The 14375-nt window shown below is 45.1% G+C and overlaps 1 protein-coding gene across 1 annotated transcript in view; it reads left to right on the top strand.

Moving 5' to 3' along the window:
* The window catches only part of LOC146830355 (uncharacterized), a 485325-nt gene that overhangs the window by 138698 nt on the left and 332252 nt on the right, over positions 1–14375 (top strand). The window contains exon 6 of the mRNA XM_085603720.1: positions 14249–14278. Within this exon, the coding sequence (XP_085459846.1) occupies positions 14249–14278 (30 nt within the window). The remainder of the gene's footprint in view (positions 1–14248; positions 14279–14375) is intronic.

The following is a 14375-nucleotide window of genomic DNA, read 5'->3' as shown; positions in this document are numbered from 1 at the left end:
CATTTTTCAGGCAGAAAATGGGGCAAACCATGTCTAAAAGAGGCACTTTCCTCCAATTCAGCAAAGAGATTTCACCTGTTTTGAGCTGAAAAACAAAAATGGAAAATTCAGATGGGCCTATACCAATACTGGACTCATCAGAGTGTACGGAGTCACTCGCAATGAGGGCCTAACTTTACATTTGAAATCTGCCCTACTAGGACTAACGAATGTCAAATTATTTTGCTACCCTTTTAAACTTCAGTTGTGGTAATTTTCTATTGCTTGTATGATTTTACTCTGTATTTCTTCATGCCATTATTTGAATGTTCATAATTATATGGTTCATTCGCTATTAATTATGTATGCCTTATTGTTTATTGCACCTAGAAGCACATCCCCTGTTGTTGGCTTCTGCATGGTACAAAAAATAAACAGAGATTAAACGAGGACAAAGCAATATTTCTCTTATAGGGCATTTCTTTTTATAGTTTTACGCACGGAACAGTACCGCCCAAATGCAGGGACATCAAGACTTCTTCAATATACAGCTTCTTAAGTGCAGACTTATGTCTTTCTTCGGAAAAGACTGCAAAGACACTTTGAGGCAGATTATGCAGCCTATATCCATTGGCTACAATGGCCGAATTCGTCATCATAAATTCAAAAAAGGGCCAGATCAAAGTATTTGTGTATAATTACAGGATGTTTAGCAAACAACATAAATCTCCCTCACAAACCCTTTTTTATGATAGAGATGAAGAGGAGCAGGACAGTGTCCCCTCAGAGGCTGCCATTATAAAGTTAAAAATAGAGACTACGCCATAGACCACCATAGACCGCCAGTATCCCATCATGCTCAGTGGGTGAACCCTAGAGCATTGAGCACAACCTTTTTAGGCTTTTTTCCTTGTCAATATTATATAGATAAAAAGGTGACAACACCTTTATTCAACGCTTTTCATCTCACCCTGCCCTTTTCTGTTTTTTCTCACAGAAAATTGAGGTGTTTTGTCAAATAACATGCCTTCATTATTTGACAAGTGCCCAAAATGTTGGAGGAATAAGGCTAAAACAGCCCCTTACGAGGTCTATATTATCTGTCTACCACCATCTCATGTTCCTGACGCATTTCATCATTGCAAGAATGTTTCACTACACACCTTACGTGAAAGGGAGAAGATTTGCCTTCATGGGACTGAAGAGAGACAGCACCAATAAACACAGACTTATGATGAGACCTCAGAGTGAGTGGAAGGTTAACCTTCCACCAGGGCTCTTCCTTCAACCTCTAGAGTGCTTGGGAGATCTGAAAAGAGGTTTTCTGACCAAAAAGGACATTGGTCCTGGTCGACGTCGAGAGGATCGACGCCAGTTCAAGGTATGGCTCTGATTTGTTTGCTGTCAAGCGCTGGATCGATGTCAAGGAAGCGATATCGTTGTTCGTCGAGGCGACCCCAGTCAACGTTGAAAGGCCATATATCGACAACTTGCAGTTGCGGTCGAGGAGTGCATCGCCATCAAGAAGGAGTGGCTCAACGTCGAGGGAGTTCGATGTTGAGGAGTGGAGCAAGTTCAAAGCATCGTTGTGTAATGTCGACATCAAAGAGTTTCTCGATGTCAAGGAGACAACAGGAGACAAGAAGGAAGAGGAGAAGAATATTCTTCTGCAGACTCTCAATATTCAACAGCGTATTTCACCTTCTCCCGCGCACACTGGTGCCTTCATCTTCATCTCCTCCTACGTCACTTGCTCTACCTTCATCTCCTACTATACTTCCTCCACCTCCGCAACCATTCTCGCCTCTTCAACCACCACCTCCACCAATAGCACCTCTTCCAGTGACTCCAGTTACACCTATTGGCACTTCAGCTCTGAAGAATAGGTAGCCCTCTCGAATGCTCCACCGTTCTTGCCAGCATGGCCATCATAGTCCTAGGCGCTCATCACCATCTTCATGGCGTTCTCATCGACGCCATACACGATCAAGATCTCACCAAAGACATACAGATACTTCCTCCAGGTCTACAGGAGAATATTCTCCAACATGTTCGGACTTTCCACTGCCTTTTAGCCGCCTGTGGATGACATTACAACCTTCCAAGAGGTCCTGGAATGAGGGGCAGCTAAATTGAATATACAGATGTTGGTCCCAACACCTTCCACATCCGTGATTTCAAGACACTACACCAACATACAGCTTACAGACCTCTACTTCCAGGGGTCACTGGCCTCCTAGAACCTGCCATAGACTTGTTTTTGACACCTGTCATAATTAGGCCTGCTCTGTCAAGGCTTTAAAAAAAACAGCCTCCGGCTCAAGACCCTCTATTCCTCCGCTCTGATCCTCCACAAGACTCTGTGGTAATATTCGTGGCCAAGAAGTACCATTTCACATCTCCATCATCATCTGCTCCTCTGGATAAAGAGAGCAGTAAACTGGACTCGGAAGGCTGCAAAATCTGCAGCACGACAGCAACAAAAATGAAAGCAGCCAGAGCTACAGCTCCCTTGGGACTCCATACAGCATTTTGCTAAACATCTCCAAAGGGGTAAGAGAGAAGACTTCATGGAGATAGTCAAGGAGGGAGCAATGATGTCTAATGAGGTAATTAGCACAGCGGTAGATTCTTCCATACTAACCACAGATGCATACTGTCACGGAATTACCTTAAGGAAGCATGCTTGGCTCCGGTTGACATCCCTTAATCCATTGTTGCAAAAGCATTTGCAGAACTTGCTATTCTCAGGTTCCACACTCTTTGGAAGTCACGCTGATGACGAAATGGCGAGAATGAAAAGCGAAATGGAGATCCACAAAGCAGTGGGTCTCGAGAAACCAAAAGAACAGAGAAGATTGTTCCGACCCTGCAGATGTCGGTTTTATTCTCAGAAGATTCAAATCCCTCAGTGGTAAACAGGTAAACCTCAACAACAATACCAAAGGTTGTACCAGCAACTTCGAAAACAGATAAGAGGATGCTCAGCCCAACAGCCTGCTTTAGGGTGTATACAAGCAACAGGATCCAAACAATGGGTCCTCTCTTCCCCTTCTTCAGTTACCCACTCCGATAGGGGGAAGCATTTCTTATTATCTGACAGAGTGGCAACACATCACCAAAGACACCTGGGTTGAGAATAATGTGGCGAAATGTATATTGTCTCAGGATCACCACCCCGCCACCGTCCATTCCTCCAAAACCGTCCAATTTCCATCTTACATTGCTACGGTTGGAAGTCAACATCCTCTTACAGAAGAATGCAATGGAAGCTGTTCCCCACAGACAATGGGGGACAGGCATTGACTCCAGGTACTTCCTGGTGAAAAAGAAAGACAAAAATGAATTCAGACCCATGCTCGATCTTAAAATAGCCAACAAGTGGATTCGGTGAAAGAAGTTCCGGATGCTGGCATTAAATCACATCTAGCCCCAATTACACCGGGGAGATTTGCTTTGCTCTATCGACCTTTAGGATGCATACATTCATATTCTAATGGGAAGAAAGCATTGAAAGATTTTAAGGTTTGTTGTGGGGCAGGACCATTATCAGAACACAGCTCTTCCATTTAGCCTAAAGTCAGCACTCAGAACATTTTCAAAGTGCATGGCAGTGGTGGCAGCCCTTTTGAGAAAGCACTGAATCTTCGTCTACCCATACCTTGAAGACTGGCTCAATGTCTTAGGAAGCCCAGTGTCACTTCAGTTGGACCTGCGATCTCCTTCAACGGTTGGGGCTTCATGTCAACCACAACAAGTCCACCCCAATTTCGGTTCATAATTTGCATTACTTGGTAGCCTCCTTTGACACCAGACAGGCAAGATCCTTCAGAAATGTTATATTCTTTTTAAAATCAAGCAGGGCTCGGCCCCAAAATATTTGCAAAGTTTGGTTCAACCCTACAAGCCTAGTCGCACACTTAGATCCTCTGCCAATTGCGACTTTGTTGTCCCTCGATTCAAGCTTGTAAGGATGGGGGGACGGACCTTTTCCCATCTAGGTCCCAAATATTGGAACGCGTTACCCACTATTTTAAAAGCAGAAACTAATTTTCTTATTTTTAGGAAAAAACTGAAAACTTTACTTTTCCAATGATCTTCTTGCAGCTTTAGTTGATTCATGGTGCTGTCTTACAGGTTTGTTTTTCTCCTTGAGTCTATCCCTTGCGCCGGGAAACCCATTGCGGGTAGCTGTTACGCGTTAGAAGTTCAAATAAATAAAAATAAAAATAAAAAATATTCTCATGAAAGTATCTCATCCAATGATGAGGGCAGTTTCATCTCTTCTCGGCTCGATGGCCTCATGCATCTTCCTTACCCCAAATGGTCACCTCTAAAAGCAGCCTCTCAAAGAATGTCTAGAGGACCAGGGAGACCAGCTGAAGGGGAACTGGAAAGACAAGATCAAGCTGTCCATACATGCAAACAGTCCCTGAAATGATGGTTCTCTCTAACAAATCTCTTTCAAGGCATGCCGTTTCACCAACAGGTCCCATTTCAGACCAAGGTGACAGATGCATCATTACTAGGATGGGGAGCCCACATGGGTGACCTTCAGATTCAGGGCACATGGTCGGAGAGATAAATGACATATCATATCAATCTCCTAGAGCTCCCCACAGTTCATCTAGCGCTCAAGGCCTTTCACCTATCATTCACTACCACGACCCTGCTTGTTTAGATTGCCCATACAATCACCATGCACTACCTCAACAAGCGGGGGGGGGGGCGAGGTCCAGAGTCTTGTCAATAGAGTCCCAGGCAGTTGGGAAATGGCTGTTGGTCAGGAACCTGAAAATCACAGCAACTCATCTCCCAGGTGTCCAAAATGTTCAGGTCGATGTTCTCAGAAGAGATCTCGATGAAAACCACAAATGGGTCTTACACGACAGTCTTAAAAAATATCTTTCAAATGTGGGGCACCCCAGCTATCTTCTTTTTCATCACTGCAGAAAACAGAAAGTGCAGCAGCTTCACCTCCAGGCACTACCATCCAGGGGCACTGGGGAATGCACTATGGATCGACTGGTCCATCATATTTATTTACTCCTTTGCAACGATTCCCCTGATCCCGGCAGTCCTAATCAAGCTGTCACACTTGAGAGCCAAGATGATCCTCATAGCTCCAGAGTGGACACGTCAATTGTGGTTCATGGACCTGCTTCATCAGTAAGAGCATCCACATTTCAAGCTGCATGCCGACCAGACCTACTAATGAAATCCAGAGGCCAGGTGGTTCACCCTAAACTCTCCTCCTTGAATTTGGCTGCATGGCTTCTGAGCAAGTGCAAAACAGAAATTTGAACCTGCCACAAGACTGCATGTAGATTCTCAAGAAGGCTAAGCCTCATTCCACCCGTTCTGCATATGCCTTCAAGTGGAAGAGATTTAGCATTTGGTGCAGCTCTAATAAAGTTTAACCTACTACGTGCCAAGAAGATGTTATTCTTCCATACCTTCTACACTTGGATAAATCTGGTTTGCAATTCTCTTCTATAAAGGTATACCTGGCATCGCTTGCTGCCTACAGAAAATGTCCTTCAGAAACCTCTTTTTTCAAAATCCCCATGATAAAGGATTTTTTTTAGAAGTATTTAAGAAAGTTTTCCCCCCATTAGTCACCCCTGACATCCCTGGGAATTTAATATAGTGCTTTCACGCCTAGCGCAGGGCCCCTTTGAACCTAGCCACAATGCCTCCCTGCAACACCTTTCTTGGAAGAAAGCTTTCCTTGTAGCAATACCATCAGCTTGTAGGGGTGGCGAGACTCAAGCACTATGTTCTCATGAACCATACACAGTCTTCCACTCCAACAGAGTGGTCATGACGACTCACCCGAAATTCCTCCCCAGGGTGATTTCGGACTTCCATGTCAACCAGATCATCTCATTACCAATATTCTTTCAGAATCCCTCTACTCCAGCAGAAAGAACTCTTCATTCTCTGGATGTAAGGAGAGTTTTAAGATTCTGTCTTCATAAAATACAGGACATCCGCAGATCGAACCAATTGTTTATCAACTATGGTCCATTATGTACAGGTTTAGCCACTTCCAAACAACTCATTTCCGTTTCCTGAATCCGGTTGTGCTATCAAAAAGTTAACAAAACACTGTCAGCTAAACCTAAAACACAAACCACTAGATGTAAAGCAGCCACTACAGCTTTAATTAGAAATATCTCTATAGCAGATATTAGCAAAGCAGTCATGTGGAGATCGGTTCACACATTCACCTAACATTATTGCCTAGACTCTGATGATAGAATCGACACTCAAGAAGGGAGAGTTCCCTCAGAAATCTATTTGCTTAAAGGCTACCTTAGTTGGTCCTCTGTGTTCTCCATCACTCTTAGTGGAGATGTGCTTGCTACTCTATTCAGTGCTTATGACTATAAATGGAAATCCCCTACAAGAGAAGGAAGTTTCTCTTTTTTTTACTCATATCACCAAAAAGTGTCTGCAAAACTATGTATAGCCACCCTTCTGACCTGTGCGCCCTGATGCCTCTGCATTCGCTTCAGTCTGTAAACCTTACCAGACCCACACCATTGTGGGTGCCATGACGCAGTAATACAAGGAGCCGCCCTCGACTGGATCCAATCCTTCCTCTTGGCAGAACCCAGAGAATCCGACTCTCTAACTTCCTCTCCAAGCCTACAGAAATCAACTGCGGAGTACCCCAGGGATCATCACTCAGCCCCATGCTCTTCAATATCTGCATGGCCCCGCTCGCAGCCATCGTCAGACAGCATGTGCTCAGCACTGTATCCTACGCTGACGATACCCAGCTCATCCTCTCGCTCATGAAGAATCCCGAAGACACCAGACTCTGTTTCCAGGAAGGTATGAAGAACGTGGCAGCCTGGATGAAGGACACTTGCCTGAAGCTAAACTCAGAGAAGTCCGAGGTCCTCATCCTCGGCACATGCACCTCTACCTGGGAAAACACCTGATGGCCCTCCGCCCTCGGGAGCCCACCCACCCCCACAGACCACGCTCGGAACCTGGGCATCATCCTTGACTCCTCCCTCTCCATGAACCGCCAGATCAACGCCGTCGCCTCCACCAGTTTCAACTGCCTTCGCATCCTCTGTAAGACCTTCAAGTGGATCCCCGCCGACTGCAGAAGGACTGTCACCCATGCACTCATCACCAGCAGACTAGATTACGGCAACGCCCTCTACACCGGAATCAACAAAACTCTTCTACACAGACTCCAGACCATCCAGAATGCCACAGGCAGACTCGTCCTTGGTGTACCACACCATGAGAACATGACCCATCACCTACGAGGCCTCCACTGGCTCCCCGTCGAGAAGAGGGTCACTTTCAAACTCCTCACCCACGCCTACAAATCCCTCCACAACATCGGAACCAAATACCTCAACTAAAGAGTATCCTTTCACGTACCCAAGAGGAACCTCCGCTTCACTGACCTCGCCCTGGCAGAGATCCCCCACATCTGCAGGAACAGAACCAGCAGAAGAGCTTTTTCCCACATCGCAGCCAAAACCTGGAACGAGCTCCCCGTGAACATCAGACGCTCCCTGACCCTGCACACGTTTAGGAAGGTCCTCAAGACCTAGCTCTTCGACTGATCCAGAGCCGCCCCACCCACCCCCACAGCGCCTTGAGACCCTCACGGGTGAGTAGCACGCTATATAAACCCCTGATTGATTGATTGATTGATTGATGGTGTAATCATCAGATCAAGAAAGCAAGAAGGGAAATACAAGCCCCAAGGCTCTACTCCATGTCAAAAAGTCTAGCCAGATATTAAGGTTATTCTCCTTCCCCACTGCCTGATCCAAACGGGCAATTCTGCTGGAGAGTTAGCCTGTACATCTTTCTATGGCCCAAATATTGATAACCCTACATTTCTATGCAAACTACAATGGAATTTGATGGAAATAACTGCTCCTATAATAATAGGGGGAGATTTTAGTGTTTTGCTCGACCCCCTGCTTGATAGATCGAATCGGAGCAGACATGTAGAAGCGCCTCAGGTTTTTCAGGCTTTAAATAACATGATACTTGATCTGTAACTATCAGATGTATGGAGAGCTAAGAAGGGAAGAATTAATGGTTTTACTTTCCATAGCAGTAAATATGGTAATTTCTCAAGAATAGATTTTGTGTTGGCAGATAGATCTACCATGGATGCCATAAAATCGATTAATGTGCATCCAAGCCATATATCAGACCACTCAGCCGCTGCCTTTTCTTTAGTAGGAAGAAGCCATGTGCCAAGACCTAGGTGGACACTTAAGAGGGCGATGTTGACGGACCCGGGGACTGCTGGAGAGCTTAAACGTGCATGTCTCGAGTAGTTTGCATTAAATATAGGGTCTACTTCTCTTGACTTTGTATGGGACGCATTTAAGGCCTTTTTGTGGGGCACCTTACATGGTCTCATATGCACTAAGAATAGAGAGAAATCCCGAGTACTTAAAACAATGGAAGACAAAGTTAGTCAATTAGACAAAGCTCTCCTGGCTGAACCCGGGGATGGCTGAGGCAGTTACAAGCGCAGAGGCAGCTGTATGAGGCTCGTCAGGAATATAGGATGAAGCAAGACTAGAAGTGCGAAGCACAATGGTTTGCAAAATTAATGCAGAACTTTGAGTATGGGGAAAAATCAGGGGCGGTAGAGTGGACTGGTCTAGAAATCATATAAATGAACTAATAATACATGAAAATGGAGATACATATAATAAGCCGGAGGATATTCAAGCCTGTTTACTCACCTTATTCTCTGAGCTATATAAGAAAGATATTTTCCCAAACCCTGATGCCCTTACAATCTGGCTAAGGGAAAAATGATTACCTACTTTAACACCATATAGCTGCGATCTGCTTGACGCCCCAATAACTAGAGATGAGATTCGTTTATGCCTCGGAATAAGGGAGCAGGCACAGATGCGCTTCCGAATGAAGTGTATAAACTCCTTATAGAGGAGCTAATCCCGATAATGGAAACCCTGTTCAACTCGATCTACCAATCAGGGGGTCAAGTCCCTAGATCCTGGAAAGAGGCAACTATTGTGCTTATCCTGAAACCCGCTAAAGACCCCTCTAGAGCAGACTCTTATAGACCGATCTCCCTGCTGAATGCAGATTATAAAATCTTCATGAGCATTTTGGCAGGAAGATTGTCTAAGATTATACTACAACTGATCCATCCAGATCAGAAAGGACTTATCCCCCAAAGATATATTCAAGAATAGACCCAACAACTCATAGGCATTATAGATCTTGCATCTAAATGAGTCCAGCCTTTGGCCGTGGTAGCTCTGGACGCGGCCAAGGCGTTCGACAGAGTGTGTTGGACATATCTGTGGGAAGTGTTGAGAACAATGGGTTTTGGGTCTACTTTTTTTGCACACGTTAGAAAAATGCTACGAGAATGCCTCAGCCAGGATATTGTTAAAAGGGATCTTGACATCTAGTTTTAATATATTGAGAGGAACAAGACAGGGATGTCCCCTGTCTCCCTTATTGTTTGACCTATATATAGAGCCATTGGCTCAGGCGATAAGATTAGATACCTTAATAATTTCTTTCAAATCTCAGTATTATAGCAGCAAGGTTGTGCTGTATGCGGACGACCTGCTGTTATACACTGCAGACCCTGTTGTGGCAATACCAAGGGCTGAACGGTTACTAGAGGAGTTTGGATCTCTATCGGTTTATTTAGTTACTACATCTAAAACCGAGGTGTGAGAAGTTGGCCTGGCATATGCTGGTCACTAGTTAAAGTGGACACCTTACACTAGTACAATTCGACTCTTATGGTAGATAGGTTTAAGACAACCTTTTAAAGAAAGCTATCCTAGTGGTAGCTGTGGGGAGCAGCCTTCAGGCTAAGTCTCTGAGGAATGTAAAGCAGCTTGTTTTACCTTATAATCTCTTGAATTACCAAATAAAAGGACACCACACAGGTATATATATAAAATATATATGTATTTATTTCTAGACACACTCTACTAATCTCTTTATGAGATTAGAAGTCAGGAACATATGCACAAATCAATGTTTCACAACAAATTAAGCACTTATATGGCTGAGGCCCTAGGGCGTACCAGACCATATACTAAAAAAGAGGTATAAGAAGAACGACTTGAGAAGGGAGAAGACCTAAGGTCTTCAGAAGCGCTAGGGCCTCACTAATCCACCCAAGGCAGGTAAGTAAAGGACCCACTGGAGACGCATGAAGTTTGAGAACACAGCCGCGGATCCCAATAACTTCAATGGAGCAAGTCGCGGTTGGAATTTTAAAGTTTTAGGATACTTCGGGAGAGTCTACAAGCAAGTCACTTACAGGGTAAGTAGTTCTAGAGCCAACACACACAGGATCACCGGAGTGCACGAGTTACCTCACCCAGGGAAGCCGGGTGCATAGATGTCTTTTGGATTCGAGTTGCGGCGTTGCTTTCAATGGGAGCAAAAGAAGACTTGCTGCTTGTGAAGACAGAAGAAGTGTCCGGTGGAATCCAAGGGTGGATTCAGAAGAAAGAAGACCTGAAAGCAGAGGAGACAGTGTTCAAAGTCACTTGCCAGTGACCCGGGCCTAGGAAGATGGATGCCCACAGTCGTCGGGTGATTTCAGGTGATCACAGGTGTCTTGACTCTTCAGCCACGAGGTCCAGGAGGCGTCGATGATGACCAGGAGCTGGATTCAGAGTGTCCCACAAAGTCTGCAGCTTACTGAGGTGTCGGCAACCGGATTGGAGCCAACATGCCTTGGCAACAGCAAGTCTTGTGGAAAGTGAAGAAAGTCAGCGGTGCAGACCAGCAAGGTCTGAGGGACTCATCCAGCAAGGGTAAGTCAGGGCAGGCCTGGAGCAACCAGAGGAGCCCTTTGGTTCAATAGAAAAGTCTTCAGAGGACCCACAAGCCAATGGGCAAGGGATCGCAAAGACGCCTCGGGAGGATTCACTTCACAGGAGCCCACGGTCACTCGGGACGAGGTAGGCCTCTGATCTTCGGTGGAAATCCTGCTGGAGGCTTGGACCACACGTGGTCTAATGTACAAGTTTGTAGAATGTCGTGAAGGGATTGCACTCGAAAATAGTGCATGGTACCCGGGTATTGCTGTTCCTCGTCACTCGTGGGGTCCACTCGCCTTAGCTCTGCTGGGGACTCACGATGGCCATCGAGAAGTCAGGAAATCCATTTCCGGGGCTGCAGGGACTTCGGACTCTGGCGGGAGCGGGAAAGTTTGCGACCGTTGATTTAAAGTTTTGGTGCCTGCCAAGCAGGGGAGTCACTCCTTGACTCCAAGGGAGATTCTTTAGTCTTCCAGAGATAGTGGAACATCGAAGGTCCAGGATTATTCTTCAGAGCGTCGTCCAGGGATATCTAGTTTGCAATGGCAAGGGTTCCCTATCTTATACTAAAAGAAAGGGAGGGACTAGCTCTATGACCACTCCTATAGGAGGGTCAGGGGAGTGGGTGGTTACACCCACTTCCCTTTGTCCAGTTTCGTGCCAGAGCAGGGGCAGGTAGCCCCTGAACCGGTTTGAGCTGGCATATGCACAGAGGAGCCTACTGCTCCCCCAGTGCAGGACTTCAAAGCACTCTAGGAGTGCACCCACCCAGCCCCATTACACTAAATCCTGTCTGGGAGGTGACCTCCCTGTGAGAGGATGTCTATTGTTGGGCCTCCTCCACTGTGAGTTTCGGACAGCAGCAGGAGGGCAGCCCAGTGTCTGTGCTGGTGGCATCCATTTTGTGATGCCAGGGCTCTTTCAGGATTCTACCGTGTTTCCACAGTAGGAACAAGTCCACCACTCTAAAAGGGTGGGATCATACTCCCACACCAGTTACTGGTGTTGGGGTATGATTCCAAAGCATTTGACACCAAACACAACATGTTTTGATGCAGCCATCCCAGAGTTAGCATATACTAGGGGCTCATAAGGTACCACAGTATCCAATCACAAGTGCATCTAATATGTTGTTTAGAGAGAACAGAGAGACTGGGGCCCTGATTAGCAGGGACCCAGCCAGACTATAGCCAGAAACCAGTGTTAACATCAGAAAAAAAAGTGGGTGCAACATAAGTGCAGATCCTACTCTCCTACACGAGGTGATGTGCTGGAATATACAGGATTGGGAGGGGGATGTGAGCCAGGATTTTAAATACCTGGGTATCATTATTAAAGAAATAGATAAGATCCCACAGATTAATTTAAAAAGGGTTGTAAAAGAAATAGATCGACTGTTAGCAAGGTGGAAAAACCTTCCTCTAACCATCTATGGAAGGGTCAACCTAATTAAAATGGTTATACTTTCCAAGCTAACCTATTTGTTCAATGCCATCCCCCTCGGTTTTCCCAAGTCTGACATCAGTAAAATCCAGGGGAAGATTGTAAGTTTTATATGGGCTTATAAAGGTGTGAGGCTGGCATGGAAGAAGCTAAGACGAAGGCTCATTAACGGAGGTCTGGCTCTTCCCGATATCAACTGGTACTGTGTAGCTTTTCAGTTAAAAAATATTCGGATGTTGCTTGGTAAGGCTGACGACTTCTGGGCGAAATGATGAGGCAGGAGGGTGAGGATGTTTTTTTGTATAAATACGGGGCCCCTAGGTATTTCAAAAAGGTGCGCTTATAAATACTGAAGTCTGCCTCTATTTATGGTATAAAGTCAGGAGCAGGTTGGGACTAGGGTATTATTCAGACTTTGCCCAATTTGGGAATCTCCGGGGACCCTGTTATGTCTGAAAGATAGCCTCAATATACCAATTAGAAGGGCAGGCATTATGAAATGGTCAGACTTGATATCATCAGAAGGCGTTCACCCATGGGAGGTCTTAAGAGCAAAGATAGGGAATGATTTGTCTAGGTTTAAATACATCCAATTAACCTCTTGGTTCAGATTCGAAAAGAAAGAAACTGGCGGTGACAGGGAGCTGAAGCTCTCTCTGCAAGATGTTAATCTTAAAAAGGAGATATCCAAGTGGTATGAGAAGCTCCTGGAGGCAGATGAGAAGGAGTGCCCACCGCAACACTCAGTCTGGAAGGGGGTCCCCCTAGACTGTGATATAGAGGCAGTGTGGGAATACTCCCTGAGGCTCCTATATACATTTGTAAAAACAACAAACCTGAAAAAAAATCATTTCTTTACCATAAATCGCCTATATTGGACACCGCCCAAGATAGCAAAGTTTGCCTCTACCCCTCCCCCCAAGTTCCCTAGGTGCAATTCTATAGGAGCCAATGATCTGCATATATTCTTCGAATGTCCAAAGCTGAGAGACAATTGGGGTGGAACCGAGAATGTTCTTAGGGGGATATTTGGCAGAGAAATAACGCTGCACTTGCCACTTGTTTTATTTGGAGAAGATGGTATAATTAGTAAGAAGCTGAAGAATGCACATAGAGGGCCGTTGCTATATCTGATCCTGATAGCCCAGAGAGAAATCTGCATAAAATGGAGGGATCCCTTGCCGGTTAAGGTGGAAGATTGAGTTAAAGAATAGTTTCTTACCTGTAACTCCTGTTCTCCCGTAGGTGGATTTCCATTATAGTTATAAGCAACCCTCCCTCCTCCCTGGGGGATTGGACATAGGTATCCATGGAATCTACATATTATCATAGATCGCCATAAAGAAGAACTGAAATAACTGCCACCCGCTGAGCATGATGATATACTGGTGGTCTCTGGGTTCCACAAAGGCACAGTCTCTATTTTGACCTTATAACGACAGCCTCTGAGGCCACACTACTGTCCTGCTCTCCTTCATCTCTATCATAGAAAAGGGTTTGCGAAGGAGATTTTTGCTGTTTGCTAAAGCATCTTGAAGTTATACACAAATTCTTTGGTCTGACCCTTTTTTGCCTTCATGATGAAGAATTTGGCTATTGTAGCCTAAGTATATAGGCTGCATAACTTGTCTCTTTCTTAAGTGTCTTTGCAGGCCTACCCGAAGAAAGCCGAACGTCTACACTTAAGAAGATAAATATTGAAGAAGTGCTGGGGAGTCCCCGCACGTGGGCGGGACTATTAGTTGCTTATGACAATAATGGAAATTCCCTTATAAAATAACTGGAATGACAGTTAAGAAAGTATTCCTTATGTATGGGACACAAGTCCTGTATTACCTTATACTCAGTTCTCTGCTTAAAATCACTTGATGTACTTTAGGAAACATGTCTTGTTTTTAGTGCTGGTATTAGAGCAAACATTAAGGAAATGTGATCATATGGATATATTTTATAAGATATACAGTCATGGCTTTAACCTTGTTGTTTTCTTTCTCCAGATGCTGAAACGGACATGAGCCACACCCCAGGTTAGTACTGTACCCCTCTTTTAATAATTGCTTGAATTTCTTATTGGGAAGCATGCATGCAGCACTATGCATCAAGTTATGGAGTCATTACATTAAA

Source organism: Triturus cristatus, chromosome 5_1 (assembly GCF_964204655.1).
Source record: "Triturus cristatus chromosome 5_1, aTriCri1.1, whole genome shotgun sequence".
NCBI classification, from domain to species: domain Eukaryota; kingdom Metazoa; phylum Chordata; class Amphibia; order Caudata; family Salamandridae; genus Triturus; species Triturus cristatus.
Note: the sequence above shows the minus strand (reverse complement) of the source record. Positions and strands in the feature narration are given on the sequence as shown.